The 18,441-nt window shown below is 37.5% G+C and overlaps 1 protein-coding gene across 1 annotated transcript in view; it reads left to right on the plus strand.

Moving 5' to 3' along the window:
- Window positions 1-18,441, plus strand: part of MCM9 (minichromosome maintenance 9 homologous recombination repair factor) — an 80,089-nt gene that overhangs the window by 42,728 nt on the left and 18,920 nt on the right. The window contains 1 exon segment of the mRNA XM_081530901.1: window positions 11,565-11,739. Within this exon segment, the coding sequence (XP_081387027.1) occupies window positions 11,565-11,739 (175 nt within the window).

Consider the following 18,441-nt stretch of genomic DNA (forward strand, 5'->3'; position numbering starts at 1 on the left):
TAAAAAAAATTCTCATTTAAGGCTTGTCGTAATATGATCTTTAGTTAAAAAGAGCTCCCTGTTATTAGTTATAGGATGTCAAAATTTAATGATAGTTTTTTTTAAGGTTTGTTTATCTTTTGGCAGCACTGGGTCATCATTGCTATGTGCAGGCTTTCTCTAGTTGCAGTCAGTGGGGGCTCCTCTCTAGCTGTGGCACACAGGTTTCCCACTGTAGTGGCTTCTCTTATTGCAGAGCATGGCTTGTCGGGCGCGCGGGCTTCAGTAGTTGTAGCTACCGGGCTCTAGAGTGCTGACTTAGTAGTTATGGCTCAGTGACTTAGTTGCTTTGAGGCATGTGGGATCTTCCCGGACCAGGGATCAAAGCCACGTCACCTGCATTAGCAGGTGAATTCTCACTAGGCCACCAAGGAAGCCCTAATGATAGTTTTAAAGAAAAATTTCTCTATGAATGTAGAATGTAGAGATTTTCTGTAGTTTACAGACATTTCTAGAAGGAATAGCTCCTATAGTAATGATTTTAATAATAGTAACTCATTATACATGTAGAGAGAGACAATTTATTATGTGAAATTATTGTGCTAGACTCTGTGGAATATTCGAAGACAAAAACGTACATGGATATTATCCTCAAAGATCGTTTGGTCCAGTAGGAAAGATGACTTTGTAATCACATAAGTATGGTACAGAATAGATGCGCCTTGAACAGTAATGGTTAAAGTTGTATGGGAACCAAATTTTGATGTCACAAGAAAGGCTGTGTGTGTGTGTGGTATGTATATAGATATATGGTACATATGTATATCGGAGAAGGCAATGGCACCCCACTCCAGTACTCTTGCCTGGGAAACCCCATGGACGGAGGAGCCTGGTAGGCTACAGCCCATGGGGTCGCGAAGAGTCAGACACGACTGAGCGACTTCATTTTCACTTTTCACTTTCATGCGCTGGAGAAGGAAATGACAACCCACTCCAATATTCTTGCCTGGAGAATCCCAGGGACGAAGGAGCCTGGTGGGCTGCCGTCTATGGGGTCGCACAGAGTCGGACAGGACTAAAGCAACTTAGCAGCAGCACATATGTATATACATACGGTATGATGTTTTCTTTACTATTTGTAAAAAGTTTTTAAATAACCTGTTTTTGATTCTTGCAACTCTCTGGTATGGTAGCAAGGTAAGATTAGCCCCATATAACAAATGAGGACATTGCCGCTCAGGATCCTGCTCCCTTAATTGCTGACTTAGTGTTTCTGTCTTTTCTCTCCACTGTGTCGGATAATATTTAAAGTGGACTTTATGGGTACAAAAGCAATTGGTATAATTTCCTGGAAGAACCCAGAGGCTGGAAGACACTGTAGTAATGACTTGATTAACGAACTCTTGAGGAACAAAGCTCCATGAATGAGGTTTGCCCAGGTAGATACTGGGAGGGAGAGGAGGCTGCAGTCAAGGCAAAGCTGTGGGAGCTCCCCATTGAAGCTGCAGATGCCAGGCTTCCTGTTGCTGGAGTGACTGGGAAGTGGGGGACGATGGATCCCAGAATGCATCCTTATGCTTTTAATAAGGTTTTCATGTTCATTACATAAAGTACATCCCTCTCCTCCATTCTCTGCTACACCTCATTAACAACCGTTTCCCTGTTTTGTATTCAGTGCTACCCACCATTAGGTTACAAGTTTGTTGAAGAGAGAAGCTGTTTCTGGCCCCTTACCCAAGCTGGGCTATACTGTTAAATACCTTTTGGATTTCATCCATATTAGTCAGCTTTCTAAAGCACCATAGTTACATTTCCTGTGGGCAATCTGTTGATGTTAACATCATGGTATTGTTTCTGACCAGAAGAATATGGATGGAAATGCTTGATAATTATCTTGTTTCTTGTATCTAGTTTTTAACCTTGTGTCCTTAGTCCTCTTATAAATGAAGCTCCTAAACTCATTTCCTTCTACACCCAGTCTCTACTTGGAGTCCACTGTCCTTCATGTTTTACATTCTATCCTTTTCTCTTTCACTCTCCACCTCTCCCTTTTGTTAGAGGCTTTCTCCTTTTCCTGGTACCAGGAAGAATTCAGTGATAAGTAGAAAGAGGACTCAAATCTTTAAAACATCTTCACACTAGACCACCGTTTGCACAAAGCCACTGCTCAGCATAGCATCTTTTTTAGTTGGTTACTATAGAGACAAATGACATAAGATGGAGTCATGCTTGACAGAAGCTAGGCAAGTAATCTCCCTGAGATTGCAGACCTTATACACAGGGTTGTTTAGAAAAGGTAGAAGAGTAGGAAGGCTAGGAAGGGGAACAGTTTCACAAAAGAACTAATAGGTGATTAATTGACAGATTTTGTTGGTAGAATTTGTGCTTTTTAAGGCCTTGCATCCAGCATACATAGAATATATCTCCATGTATCCCCAGTATGATTATACGGTGATTTTTTAAAAACTATTTACTTATTTATATCGCTGCACCAGGTCTTCATTGCGGCATGCGAAATCTTTGGTTGTGATATGTGAGATCCAGTTCCCTGACCAAGGATCGAATTCATGTCCTCACTGCCCCCCATTTGCTCCCCCCTCCCCCACATTGGGAGCACAGAATCCTATCTACTGGACCATCAGGGTAGCCCTAGTGATCTTTTTAATAACAACTATATTGCTATCAACATTTATATACAAATTTTCATTTTCTGGGTGTATGCTTAAGAGTGGAGTTGTTGAGTCATATGGTAGCTCCTTATGAGGAACTGCTAGACTGTGTTCCAAAGCATTTGCACTGTTTTGTGTTCCCACCAGCAGTGTATAAGCTTTCCAATTTTTCCACATCCCCACTAATGCTTCTTATTATGTCTTGTCTTTCTTTATTTTCCTGTTATTATGTCTTTCTGATTATAGCTTTGGGTGGTGTGCGAAGTGGTATCTCATTGTGGTTTTGATTTACATTTCTCTGATGGCTAAAGAGGAGTTGAACATTTTTCATTTGCTTGTTGGCCATTTGTATATCTACTGTAGAGAAATGTCTGTTCAGCTCTTTTTGCCATTTAAAAAATTGGATTGCCTTTATTATCGGCTTGTGAGTTCTTTATATATTCTAAATACAAGTCTCTTATCCGAGACTTATTGGAGGCTTGTACTTACCAGGTTTGGAAAATTTTTTTCCCATACTGTGGATTATCTTTTTATTTTCTTATGGGTGTCTTTTGCACCACAAAAGCTTTTTGATAAAGTCCAATGTGATAATGGCATAAAGATATAAACCAATAGAACAGAATTGATTCTCCAGAAATAAATCCATACATTTATGGTCAATTCATTTTTGATAAGGGTTCCAGAACAATTCAGTGGGGGAAAAATTGTCTTTTCAAAACTCACTGCTGGGAAATTGGACATCCAAATGCAAAAATATGTTTGGACCCCTATTCACAAAATATGCCAAAAATAATATAAACTGGATCAAAGACTTAAATGTAAGGTGCTAAAAGTATAAAACTCTTAGAAGAAAACACACCAGAGGCATCAATCTTCTGGCCTTTGATTAGGCAGTGTTGTTGGAGAAATGATACAAAACACAAGCAGGAAGAAGTCAGTGGATGTATGTAAGGTGTTTTTTCATTTATTTAAGGCATCTTTAATTTCTTTTAACAACATTCTGTACTTTTCACAGTATAAGTTCTATATACTTCTTTTGTTTAATTCATTTCTAAGTATTTTATTCTTTTTAATGCTATTATAAATAGAATTACTTTATTATATTTTCATATTCTTCACCTTGCAAGTGTATAGACATACAATTTATTTTTAAAAATTGATTTTGTATCCTTCAGCCTTGATGAACTCATGTGTTAGCTGTGCTTTAACTGTGATTCTTAGGATTCTCTATCTGTCAGATCATGCCATCTGCACACAGGGGTAGCTTTACTGCTTCCTTTCCCTTCTGGATGGCTGTTATTTCATTTTTTGTCTGATTGCCCTTCCCAGAACCTCCAGTGCAGTGTTGAATAGAAGTAATGAGAGTGAACATCCCTGTCTTGTTTCTGAGCTTAACACGAATACATTCAGTCTTACCTCAAGAATGATGTTAGTTCTGGGTTTTTTGTAGATGTCCTTATCAGATTGAAGTTCTCTTCTGTTCCTGGTTTGAGCATTTTTTCACGAAGTGTTGTTGAATTTCATCAAATACTTTTTCTGCCTCTATTGATATGATCATATGCTTTTTGTCCCTTATTCTGTTATGTGAGGATATTACATTAATTGATTTCTAGATGTTATACCACCAATCTTGAATTCCAGAGATTTATCTCACTGGATCATGGTTGTATAGTCCTTTTTATATATTGCTGGATTTGGTTCGGTAGTATTGAGGATTTTCGTATATATGTAATCATAAGAAATACTGGTCTTTAATATTCTTGTGATGCTTTTGATCTTTGGTGTATAGGTAATACTGTTCTCATAGAACAAGTTAGGAAGTGTTTCCTCCTTTTCTACTTGTAAAGAGTTTGTGAAGAATTCATACTAGATTCTTCTAGTGTTGAAGCCATCTGTGTGTGGGTTTTTCTTTGTGGGTAGTTTTTAAACTACTAATTCAATCCCTACTTACTATACATCTGTTCAGATTTTCTTTTTCTTCTTGAGTCAGTTTTGGTAGTGTCTATTTAGAAATTTGTTAATTTCACCTAAATTATCTAATTGGTTAACATACAGTTATTTGTTGTTTCCCTTTGTAATCCTTTTTATTTCTGTAAAGTCATTGATAATGTCCTGTCTTTGATTCCTGATTTTAGTATAATTTTATTCCTCTCTTTTTGGCTTGGTCAGTGTAGCTAAAATGTATCAATTTTTGGATTCATGAATTTTCTCTATTTTTGTATTCTGTTTCAGTGATTTCTGTTACAGTATACATTACCTCCTTCCTTCTGCTAAATTTGGGTTGTTTGCTCTTCCTTTTTTCCGGTGTCTTAAGGTGGCAGCATAGATTTTTGACTTGAGATCTTTCTTCTTTTTTAATGTAGACATTTATAGCTGTAAGTTACTTTGTGAACACTGCTTTAGCTGCATCCCGTTAATTATGGTATGTTGTGTCTTCATTTTCCTTCATCTCAGTTTTTTCTGATTTCTCATTGTCCAGCTACCGATTTGTTGCATGAATACCTTTCTGTTATCTCTGACAAGTGGACTTTCCACTTTTGCTTAAAGACTACTTTGATTTCTTACTTCACAAGGTGGCTCACTCCTTGTTAAACACCTTGAGATTTCCAGCACTTCCCTGTAAAATTCTACATATTGGTCTGTTAATTCTTTTGAAGCCATCCTAAATTAGTCTAATTGATCTTCCATAGGATAGTTCTTTAAATACTTAATAATTGCTTTCTCTTCTCTAAATCTTTGTTTCTGGCTAACCAACAAACCTATGCTACAAACTATTCTTTCAGTGGCATTATTTTCCATATCCCTCATTATTTGTTTACTTTTTTATTAGTATTTCTTTTAAAATTTGATATCTCAAAGTAGATATTAATAATCCACATCAGGAGTCAGCAACTTTTTTTCTCTAAAGGACTAGGTATAAGTATTTTAGATTTTTGAAGGTCATTCAGTGTCTGTCATAATTACTTGACTTTGCCATTGTAGTGTGAAAACAGCCATAGACAGTATGTAAATGATGAACGTGACTGTGTTCCAAAAAACTATTTTTGCAAAAACAGGTGGTTGGGCCAGATCTTGCCCACAGATTATAGTTTGCTGACTCCTCTCTGGATATTATCTAACCAGTGCAGAACTTGGTGTGATTTTATCTTCATTTTTGAATGCTAGTCTTGCCTTAATGTATTTTTTAGACCGTATTGAAATATTCTGAGGGAAAGTTGGATATAATTTTCATTTATGCTCCTCTAAGGTAAGGTGGGGGCTTCCCTAATGGCTCAGACAGTAAAGAATGTGTCCACAATGCGGGAGACCTGGATTTGATCCCTGGGTTGGGGAGATCCCCTGGAGAAGGGAATAGCTATCCACTCCAGTATTCTTGCCCGGAGAATTCCATAGACAGAGGAGCCTGGCAGGCTACAGTCCATGAGGTTGCAAAGAGTCAAACATGACTGAGCGTGCACGCACGCACGCACACACACACACACACACACACACACACACAAGGTCCTCCTTGTTCTCCGAGATTCTTTCCTTAGCCATGTCCCTTCTGCAAATGAGCCCGTCAGAGGCTTTCTTCATCTCTAGTGATTTTGATCTCTAGAATTTCTCTTTCATTTTTCCTTAGACTTTTAACCTTTCTGTTTACAATGTCAGAGACAAACTTGATGTTCAGTGTGAGAGCCTGGTAGAGCTCCTGGAGGTAAAATTCACAGAAAGTATGTGTACCCACGCCCTCCATGACTGGGTTCCTAAGGAATTTTTAATTTTCAGAGCTGTCCACATTGAACCTCCAGAAGCTTGTCAGTTACAGTTCAAAGTTTTCTATTCCAGCACTGGTGCCCATGGAAGCTTCTGCTCTGGTAAGTTATAATTCTCCATCTTTCCAATTTCAGGGGCAGCAGTTTGTCCTGTAACCTCATTCCTTTGATGGATCATAGAACAGTTGTTGATTTTTCAGTTTGCTCAGGTTTTCACTTATTAGAGTAGATTAGCAATTTCTAAGCCCCTTAAGTGCTGGGCCAGAAATCAGAGGAGCTCACATAGCTTTTTTCCCTATGTTTTCTTCCATAAATTTTACATTTTTCATTTAGGTCTTTCATTCGTTATGAGTTAATTTTTGTATTAAATATGAAGTATGGAGAAATATTGATTTTTTTTTTTTCTTTTTGCATAAGGATATCCAGTTGTTACAGCACCATAGGTAAAGTGGTTTATTTCCCCTATGGCTTTTTTCAAGATTTTTTTTCTTTACTTTTGATTTTCTGAAGTTTAAATTGTATGCCTGTGTATATGTTCATTTAGTGTTTCACCGTTCTCCTGTTTTTCTGTAGCACAAAGTGTTAGTAGCTTAGTCGTGTCTGACTCTTAGCGATCCCATGGACTGTAGCCCACCAGGCTCCTCTGTCCATGGGATTCTCCAAGCAAGAATACTGGAGTGGGTTGCCATTTCCTACTCCAGGGGATCTTCCCAACCCAGGGATTAACCTGGGTCTCCTGCATTGCGGGCAGATTCTTTACCATCTGAGCCACCAGGGAGTTTCATTTAGTGTTTTTCTGTTTTTCTGTAACACAAGGATATTATCCTTCCTCTATCGAATTGCTTTTGCATTTTTATCAAAAATTACTTGACCATACATTTGTGGGGCTATTTTTGGACACTATTCTATTCCATTGTTCTGTCTGTTTATATCTTTTGTTCAGTACTACACAAAATTGATTACTGCAGCTTTGTAATAAATCTGGAAATTGAGTCATGTGAGACTTCCTACTTAGTTTCCTGTTTGAGTCTTCTATTTTCTTCTCTGTGTAAATTTTAGAATCACCTTTTCAATTTCTATAACAAGAAAAATCCCACTGGAATTTTGTTTGGACTTGCATTGAATCTATAGAGCAGGTTGGAGAAACATCTTAAAAGTATTGAGTTTTTCATTCTACAAGGTCATCATCACCCTGATTCCAAAACCAGGCAAAGATATCACATAAAAAGAAAATTATGGGCCAGTATTACTGATGAATATAGACACAAAAATCCTCAACAAAATTCTAACAAACAGAATCCAACAACACTTTAAAAGGATCATACACCATGATCAAGTCAGGTTTATCTAAGGAATGCAAAGATTCTTCAGTATTTGCAAATTAATCAGTGTGATACACCATATTAACAAAAAACAAAGATCATGATAATCTCAATAGATATAGGAAAAAACTTTAGACAAAATTCAAGACCCGTTTATGATACAAACTCTCCAGAAAATTGGCATAGAAGGAACCTACCTCAACATAATAAAGCCCATATATGATAAACCCACAGCAAACATTATTCTCAACAGTGAAAAATTGAAAGCATTTCCTGTAAGATCAGGAACAAGACACGGGTGCCCACTCTTGACACTATTGTTCAACATAGTTTTGGAAGTTCTAGCCACGGCAATTAGAGAAGAAAAAGAAATGAAAGGAACCCATATTGGAAAAGAAGTAAAACTTTTCACTGTTTGTAAATTACAGGATACTATACAGAAAAAAGCCCTAATGATTGTATCAGAAAGTTACTAGAGCTAATCAGTGAATTTAGCAAAGTCACAGTATACAAAATCAATACACAGAAATCTCTTGCATTCGTATGCATTAACAATGAAAAATCACAAAGAGAAATTAAGGAATCAATCATATTCACCATTGCAACAAAGAGAATAAAATACCTAGAAATAAATCTATCTGAGACAAAAGAGAACTATATACAAAAAAGAAATGAAAACTGTATACAGAAAACTGTAAGACACTATAAGAAAACTATAAGACACTGATGAAGGAAACCAAAACCAATATAAACAGAAAGATTATACCATGTTCTTGGATCAGAAGAATCAATGTTGTGAAAATGATTCCATATTGGAATCACACTACTACCCAAAGCCATTTATAGATTCAATGCAACCCCTATCAAATTATCAATGACATTTTCCACAGAACTAGAACAAAAAATTTCTATGGAAACACAAAAGACCCCAAAGAGCCAAAGCAATCATGAGAAAGAAGAATGGAGCTGGAGGAATCAACCTTCCTGACCTCAGACTACATCATTAAGACAGTAATAGTACTGGCACAACAACAGGAATATAGACCAATGGAACAAGATAGAAAGCCCAGAGATAAACCAACACACCTATGAGCACCTTATCTTTGACAAAGGAGGCAATGATATACAATGGAGAAAGACAGCCTCTTCAATAAGTAGTGCTGGAAAAACTGGACAGCTCCATGTAAAAGAATGAAATTAAAAACACTTGCTAACACCATACATAAAGATAAGCTCTAAATGGATTAAAGACCTAAGTATAAGACCAGAAACTACAAAACTCCTCTTAGAGGAAAGCATAGGCAGAACACTGACGTAAATCACAGCGATATTTATGACCCGCCTTCTAGAGTAATGGAAACAAAAACAAAAATAAACGGGACCTAATTAAAATTAAAAGCTTTTGCATGGCAAAGGAAATCATAAGATGAAAAGACAGCTCTCAGAATGGGAGAAATTAATTGCAAATGAAGCAGCTGACAAAGGCTTAATCTCTAAAATGTATAAGCAGCTCATGCAGCTCAATATCAGAAAAACAAACAACCCAATCAAACAGTGAAGAGAAGACTTACACAGGCATTTCTCCAAAGAAGACATACAGATGGCCAACAAACACTTGAAAAAATGCACAACATCGCTAAATAGAGAAATGCAAATTGAAACTACAATGAGATTTTGTAGAGATGTACACACATCTGTACTCACACCTGTCAGAATGGCCATCATCAAAAAATCTACAAACAATAAATGCTGGTGAGGATGTGGAGAAAAGGGAACCCTCTTGCACTGTTGGTGGGAATGTAAATTGATATAGCCACTGTGAAGCCACAGTACGGAGATTTCTTTAGAAAACTAGGACTAAAACTACCGTAAGACCCAACAACCCACTACTGGGCATACACCCTGAGAAAACCGTATTTAGGGTGGGAGGGAGATTCAGGAGGGAGGGGACATTTGCTTTACTTCATTGGCAAGAACCTCCAGTATGATTTTAAATAAGTGATGAGAGCAAGTCTCCATGCCATGTTCTGATCTTGGAGGCAAGGATTGGGCTAGGGGTAAACATTCAGTATGTTAGCTGCAGGATTTTTTATAAATACTCTTTATCAGACTGAAGAAATTACCTCTGTTCCTTTGTTTCTGAGCACTTTTTTTAAAAAAGCATGAACGATTGTTGAGTTTTATCAAATGTTTTTTTTCTGTATCATTGAGGTGGTTGTTTGCTTTTTCTTCCTTAGTTTGTCAATGACTAATAGTTGAATGTTGAGTTAGCCTTGCATTCTCCAGATAAACTTCACTTAGTTATGATTTGTTATCATTTTATATATCCTTTTATTTGCTTTTATGTTTTGAGAGTTTTTGCGTCTCTGTTAATGAGGGATACTGATGTGTAGTTTTAGTGTATCTTTGTCTGTTTTTAGTAATCATGATAATGCTGGCTTCATTAAGTGAGTTAGGAAGTGTTCCTTGTTTCTCTATATTTTTGAAAGTTTTGTGTAGAATCGGTATTATTTCTTCCATAAATCTGTGGTAGGATTCACCATGAAGTCATCTCAGCCTGTAGGTTTCTGTGTTACATCATTTTTAACTACAGAGTCAATTTTCAAAGTAGATACAGGATTTTGCAAGATATCTATTCCTTTTTAGATAAACTTTGTCATTTTATATATTTCAGAGAATGTGACTATTTCATCTAAGTTAGAACATAGAGTTGTTCATTGTATTTCCTTATTATTATTAATGTCCTTAGAGTCTATAGTGATGTCCTGTCTTTCATTCCTGATATTTATAGCTATGTCTTCTTTTTTTTTCTCCATCAGTCTAGCCAGAGGTTTATAAATTTTTATCAACAATAATTATTATAATTACTCACTTACTGTGTATCTGATACCTTTTAAAAAGCTTTATTTATATTCTATTTGAATATCCAAGAATCTTTAAGTAATATTTTCTATCATTATCCCTTTTTTTATCGATAAGTAAACTGAGGCATAGATAAGTAATATATCCTTTTTTTTGTAGATAAGTAAACTGAGACCTCAGAGATACTGCAAGTTCTAGACCCCTGCAGTAAAGCAAGTCTACAGGAAATTTTTTGGGTTTCCAATTCATATAGAAGTTATATTTATACTATAATGTAGTCTATTAGGTATACAGTAGCATTATATCTAAAAAAAATGTACATACTTAATTAAAAAGTACTTTATTGCTAAAACATGCAGTTCCTCATCTGAGTAAGTCATAATCTTTTTGCTGGTGGAGCTTCTTGTCTTGATGTTGATGGCTGCTGACTGGTCAGTGATGGTTGCTGAAGGCTGGGGTGGCTGTGCCAATGTCTTAAATAAGACAGTAATGAAGTTTGCTGCACCAGTTGGCTCTTCCTTTCACCACTGATTTTTCTGTAGCAGGCAATAATATCTGCCCACGTTAGAGCTTTGTTCAAATTGGAGTCAATCCTCTCAAATCCTGCTGCTGTTTTATCAACTAAGTCTATGTAATATTCTAAATCCTTTGTTGTTCTTTCAGTACTCTTCATAGCATCTACAGCAGTAGATTCCATCCCAAGAAACCACTCTCTTTGCCCATCTTAAGAAGCAACTCTTCATAAAGTTTTATCATGAGATTGTAGCAATTCAGGCACATCTCCAGGCTCCACTTCTAATTCTAGTTTTCTTACTATTTCTACCACATCTGCAGTTACAATAGTAACAGCAGAGATCACTGATCACACATCACCATAAGAAATGTAATAATCATGAAAAAGTTTATAAGATAGAAGCTTCATAGTTATAAGACATGCTTTCTAAATAAAAGCTGACGTAGCTTGCTCATTTCCTTAGGTCTGACAGTAACTGCTGTAAAAGACTCAGGAGAATGGAATTTGGAGGCGGGAGCATTAGTCCTTGCAGATGCCGGCCTCTGCTGTATCGATGAATTTAATAGCCTCAAAGAGCACGACAGAACTAGTATCCACGAAGCAATGGAGCAACAAACCATTAGTGTTGCTAAGGCTGGGTAAGTGTTTCTTTTCTCTAGAATTTATGGGAATAGTGAGATTAGTTCATATATGATTATGGGAAAATGTAAATCCTATTGAACTGCAAGATATATGTTTGGTCCTCTAAGAGATTTATCAGTTAACAGCCACGTTAGTTCTCCCATGGAAATACGTGAAGAAGTAAAGATGAGCTGTTGACAAAAAGAAAGGGACCACTATAAATGAAAATTGACTTAATTCTTGGAGGGAACCTACGAAGAACTTCCAATGCAGCATTCAGCTCATTCTCTCATTCAGTAATTGTGTGTCTGCCTACTCTGGGCACAGTACTATGGTAGGAATTTTGAAAGGTTCAAAAAAGGGGGAGAAACTAATTTCTGCTTTTGATGGCATTCTCCTTATATATCCAAATGGAAGATTTATCACAGCGTATGGAAAACTAATAATGTATATTAGCATAAGACGAAATACCTACTATGACTCAAGGAGGCTCAGAGGTTGAGGTATGTAAGCCACTGACTGCGCATAACCAATGAGGAAAATAGGCAGGTTCAGCTAGGGATCCATTCGCCCAGGCCCTGAGGTGGTTGTAAGAAACACATCTGGCTACAAAGGCTGACCATCAAGCAGGCTGCCAGGTCATCCTAGCAAAGAAAAGAGCCAGAACTATCTCAGCCCTATTAGAGATGTGAAGCCAGCTGACCAGGCAGATAGGGCTGGCGGCACAGTCTTCAGACAGTAGTGGGTACTTGGGAGCCAGGCAGACACTGGTGGGTGGGGATTCTGTGAAACCGATTCATCAACACTCACAAAAAAGGAAAGGGGAAGGGCAGTAAGGAAAGATACGCCCCAGAAGAAAAAAGATTCAAGAAAACGCTAGGCAGAACCGTTATCAGATCTAATCGCTTCGTTCAATGAATCATGATTCAGAGCCTGCCATTTGCCAGGCCCTGGGCTAGACACTGAGAAGTACAGAGATGAATACAACACCATCCTTGAGGTGTTCACTGTTTTGTTGGGAAAGATGGAAGAGCAGCAAAGGGATAAGTCCATAATGAAAGTATTAGAAGAGAAGATACTTTAAAAGAATTATTGTTTCTAAACTCTTCATCAGAGAAATTAGAGGTACAGTTGACTAAGTATCTTCAAGGCTACTTTCTCTTCTCATTGTGTCTCTCTTTAGTTAGTATGTTTGCTGGTTGATAGAATCGGTGGTTTGTTTTGATATGCCTTTTCCAGAGGCAATCTGGGACATTTTGAAAGATTTCTCTAGCCTGCCAGGCCCCTCTGTTCATGAAATTCTCCAGGCAAGAATACTGGAGTGGGTTGCCATTCCCTTCTGCAGAGGATCTTCCCAACCCAGGGTTTGAACCCAGGTCTCCTGCATAGCAGGCAGATTCTTTACCATCTGAGCCACCAGGGAAGCCCCAATTAACCCTTACCATCAGGGAAAATTGGAACAAGTGCTGTGAAGCTGTTTTAGAAAGGGAGAAAATTAGCAGTGCTCTAGGATAGGCCTCAGAAAAAATTTGTGGAAGAGAAAGTGTTTTATTAACCACTCCTACTGCCTTATCCTCTGCTAAGTGTGAATTAGTATGAACTTTTTGTGCTGTCTCCATAAGTGTGTTGTAAGTTCTTGTAACTCAACAGTGCCCCCACAGATTGGACAGTCTTGTCATAAGCAGAACTACTTCATGCACCGGAACAGTGCTTTTCACACTGTTGGTGGTGATGGATTGGTTTTAATGTTTATTTTTCAGTCTATCACAGAGCGATATTTTTATGAAACACAATAAAATTATTTTTTAATGAAATGGAAAAGCAAAGACATACAAAACATAAGCCTAAGTTCTTCTTCCACTTGGCCTATAGAAAGCTGTACCACTCTGCTCCTAACGAGAAAAATCCAGATAGCCCACAAAACTCGTGACTTTCCAATCATACCTGAGAGCTGATTTACAAGGAAATCATGGGAGCTCAATTCCAAAATGGGATAAGCCCCTCCTAGGAGAGCTGAGGCATACAGACTGTTCACCTTTGACAGAGCATGAGGGAAACTGGTGGCAGCCATGGAAGCAAATAAGAAGAAATAACTACAAAATTTTAAATTTCCTGGAGTCCAAGTGTGGGATAGTGCATCAGTTTAGAATAGCTCTGGACCCCAAGCCCAAGGGGAGTTCTCCCATGTAAGCTCTTCTCCACAGGGCTCCACAGATGCTCACAGGAACAACTGAGCAGGGAGAGACTGGAGAGACCCTCCTCTTTGCTCATCACTCTCGCAGGCCTGATTGTTGCTGGGGACTAGGCACGGAGCCCTGCTGCTTACCCAGACACACCTCTCATATAAACCAAAGCCTTTAACTCACTGAGGCCAGGGCAGCAAACCCTCTCATCGCCAGGGCCCCTGGAGGAGGGCTAGAAGCAAAAACCCCTTCTGCCTCAGGAGGAGTTTAGAGAATCTTCCTTCTTTCGCTCTCAAAGGAACTGGGCAAAAAGATGCTGCTTTGGGGCAAGGGCAGAAGCAAAAGCCATCTTCTCCTAAGGAGAGGGCAGGCAGATCTCTCAGGTCCAGGATTCTCACCCAGTACAAAGCAGAGAGATCTGCACCACTTGGAGGATTCTCACCTGGTACAAAGCAGTCTGTACCACCCGGAGGATTCTCACCCAGTACAAAGCAGGGAGGTCTGACCACTGGGAAAGGAGAGAAAGACCCCTTCTGCCCGAGAAGCATCACAGATACATGACAGGGTTCAGCTGCCACAGGTGGGGTGGACAGGAGGCCTTACCACTCTCCCATCTGTCCCCTTCAAGAGCAGGTACACAGTGCCTGCCGAAGACCAGGAGACCAAGAAGCAGCCTGGCCCCCAAATAAGCCTAACACCAGTAATGAGCAATAGCAGTCTGCCACTGGGGATGCCCTTCTGCAGTGAGGAAATGAGGAAAGAGACCCCTCTGGTGCAGACTCTTGGAAGCTGAAAGCAGAGCAGAAACTCAGATAATAATCTTCCAGCTTTGCACCACAACCTCCACAGTAAGCAGAGTAATTACTGCAATAATTCAACACCAAAAGAATTGGAAGTCTGTGGTGCACTGCGGGTAAAGATCATAACTGCAGTGCCAGAGCTCAGACCAGCTGTGCCAGCCTTATACTATACATGAAGTGGTGTGGTATTATTCAAGGGTGGACCGTAATCAATTAAAGATATCAACACTAGAGCAACCACTAGAAAATAAAAGAGATAAAAACTAAAACTAATAAGTGAGTTGTAGAGATGAAATGACATCATAAATAATTCAAAAGAAGACAGGAGGAGAAGAAAAGGGGAACCAAGAATAGATGAGACAAAGCAAATTGGCAAGATGATGGATTTATTTATTTGTTTACTTGGACTGCATCAAAATTTTAAACTTCTGAGTATGAAAGGATGCAACAGAGTGAAAAGTTAACATATTGAGTTGGAGAAAATATTTGCAAATCTGAAAAGGAGTTAATAACCAGAATATATAAAGAACTCCTACAACTCAGCAGCACAAACCAATCAAGTTAAAAACTGGACAAAGGACTTGAATACACATTTATCCAAAGATGATATATACATGGCCAGCAAGCACATGAAAAGATGCTCAGCATCACTAATCATTAGGAAAATGCAAGTCAGACATTATGAACTATCATTGTACAAATGTTCAGATGGCGATGGTAAAAAACACAAAAGAACAAGTGTTAGTGAGGGTGGGGAGCAATTGGAACCCTTGTGGATTATGGAAATATGAAATATAGAATGATGTAGCTACTATGGAAAATGGTTTTGTGATTCATTTTCAATTTTGCAAGATAAAATTCCAAAGACTGGTCACACAACAGTGTGAATGTATTTAACACTATTGAATGTACCCTTAGAAATGGTTAAGATGGTGAATTTTATGATATGTATTTTTTACTACAATAAAATGTAATATGCAAATTTGAAAAAATATAACCCATTCACATTGTTATACAACCATTTATGTACTTTTTGGGTTTTTTTTGTTTGTTTGTTTATTTGGTTTTTTTTTTTATTTTATAAATTTATTTATTTTAGTTGGGGGCTAATTACTTTACAATATTGTAATAGTTTTTGCCGTACATTGACATGAATCAGCCATGGGTTTACATGTGTTCCCCTTCCTGGACCCCCCCACCCACCTCCCTCCCCATCCCATCCAGTTTTCTAGCCAATATCATCAAGGTCAGGGTGAGAAAACACCTAAAACCAAAATTATTTTACTTCATTTGTGTATAAAGGTGTTCACAGGATGCCTTGTGTTTATGAATTCAGTTGAGTCTCCAAAATAGTTTCAGAATTATTACACCAACCCTGTTGTCAATAACACCAACCACAAAGAAAGTGGGTAATAGTCAGGCCTTCTTTGTGGTCTTTTTGAGTTTAGAATATGTTCCACTATGGTTATATATGATCAGGGTACATGTTTAAAAGTTAGTTGAGTTCTTTTCTTTGTGTGGTCATATTACTGATTTGATATACAGTTAGGAAGCATGTTTTTAAACCTGTTTGCATTCACTTTTAGAGTTTGCCTCTTTCATTCTTTTTGGTTTAATTTTGTCTTCTGATTTGTAAAATATATTTCAAAAATCAAAACTATTATATCAGTGAACTCCCTGATGGTCCAGTGGCTAGAACTCGGTGCTTCCACCACATGAGGAATGGATTCGATCCCTGGTCAGGGAACTAAGATCCCACATGCCTTGAGATGCAGTCAAAAACAAAACTTCTATATCGAAGAGGTTATGCTCATATCCCTACCCCTACCATTTGGTTTTCTCCTGTCTCTTACATAAACCTTTTTCACTGGTTTCCGATTTATCCTTTTTTTTTTGCAAAACTAAGCAAAAACATGTGTCTGTGCACATCTCCCCTCTTCTTATGCAAAACATGTCATAATATAAATGCTCTTTGGCACTGCTTTAGTGGTAATTATTATATGTAGTGTTCTTATTATCATCTCTTTCATATTTTTTAAGAAATTCTGCAATTTTAGTTTATACATCCCCTTTCTCTCAAGATTTGTTTTAAACAGTTTTTTAAACTCCAGGTAGAAGGACCTTTTGAAAATTACTTGTTTTTTGATGATACTATTAATTTCTGGTTTCATTGCATTCTGGTCAGAGAGTGCTATTTGTATTATTTCTACTTTAAGGAACTTCACGAGGCTTTTTTCTCTGTGGCCTGACACTAGAACAGTTTCATGACTGGCCCATCTATGCTTGAGAAGTTGTATTCTCTATTATCAGGATGTAATACACATACACAAACACATTGAAACTGTACCTTGTAAGATCTTCTATATCTTTGCTTAATCTTTTGTCTGTTTGATGTGTCTTAGGCTGAAAGTGGTTTGTTAAAGTCTCTTGCTATAACTGTGTGTCTGTTGTTTCCTCTTTGCATTTCTCACATCAGAAACTTTGAATAACATTCTGCTTTATCAAGGTAGTTGCTTTAGCTTTACACTTTGTGTTAATGCTCTGTGGTCTGAGTTTTACCTTGCCTTATATCAAGATCACAATGCCTGATTTCATATTATTTACATTCGCCTAATATATCTTTGCTTCTTCCTTTATTTTTAGCCTTTTGATTGTAATTTCTTCTCTTGTATACACTATAAAGTTGGTTTCATTTTATTTTGATTTGCTTTGTTTTGCAAGTAACCTGAAAGTCTTTTTCTTTTAATATATGAGTTAAGTATATTTACATTTATTGGTATTAGCAATATTCTTGATGTCAAGTACTTCATTTTTTAAAAAACTTGCTATGTTTATCTTTTTTTATTTGTTTGACATTTAGGAAGGTTTGTATTTTTGTTATACATTAGGGGTTGGCAAATATTTTGTGTAAAGGTCCAGATGATAACTATTTTAGACTTTTGTGGGCTATATTGTCTCTTGTTTCTCTTACTCACCTCTGCTGATGCAGACAATATGACTGCATCAATATATCTGTAATGTATACAGAATGAAGAAGCCATAGACAGTAGGTATGTGAATGGGTATAGCTGTTTTCCAGTGAAATTTTACTTACAAAAATAAATGGAGACCTAGATTTGACCTGCTGGCTGTGGTTTGACAACACCTGTAGTTGACAACACCTATTCTAGGACTTACCTATAAATACTTTTTATAATACCTGCATCCCCTTTGTCTTCCCTTGGGAGCTTTAAATAATGTCCTTTGACTGTACTTCATTACCCATGTGATAACCACTGAGCATGTTCTCCTTTCCCTTTTCTCCCTTCTCTATAACCATTAAAAAATGGTTATATTCTTTATAGTTTGCTGGGACAAATAACACTTGTATTTATATACTCTTCTTCTACTTTTATGCCGCCTTTGTTTTTTTCTTAGACCTAAAATTAAATATATTGAAGATTCACCATCAGTGGTTTTGCCAGAGTAGCACCATCATCTCTTGGTTGAATGAAGCTCTCAAACAGATTCCTTAGGAAGAGTTCTTGAGTTCTGTAGAACTGAACTGAACTGAACTGACTTTGTGCATATTTAAAACTATTTTTCATAGCTTTGATACTTGAAAAACAACATGACTGGATATAAAGATGTAGCCTTACACTTTCTTTCCTATAGTCTTGCTTTGCATGTTGTATTGACAAGTCAAGTGCCATTCTGATATCCTTTGTAGGTGATTTGATATTCTTGCCTGAAGGCC

The sequence above is a fragment of the Giraffa tippelskirchi genome, chromosome 9 (genome assembly GCF_054371585.1).
Source record: "Giraffa tippelskirchi isolate mGirTip1 chromosome 9, T2T-mGirTip1v1.2.pri, whole genome shotgun sequence".
Lineage (NCBI taxonomy): Eukaryota > Metazoa > Chordata > Mammalia > Artiodactyla > Giraffidae > Giraffa > Giraffa tippelskirchi.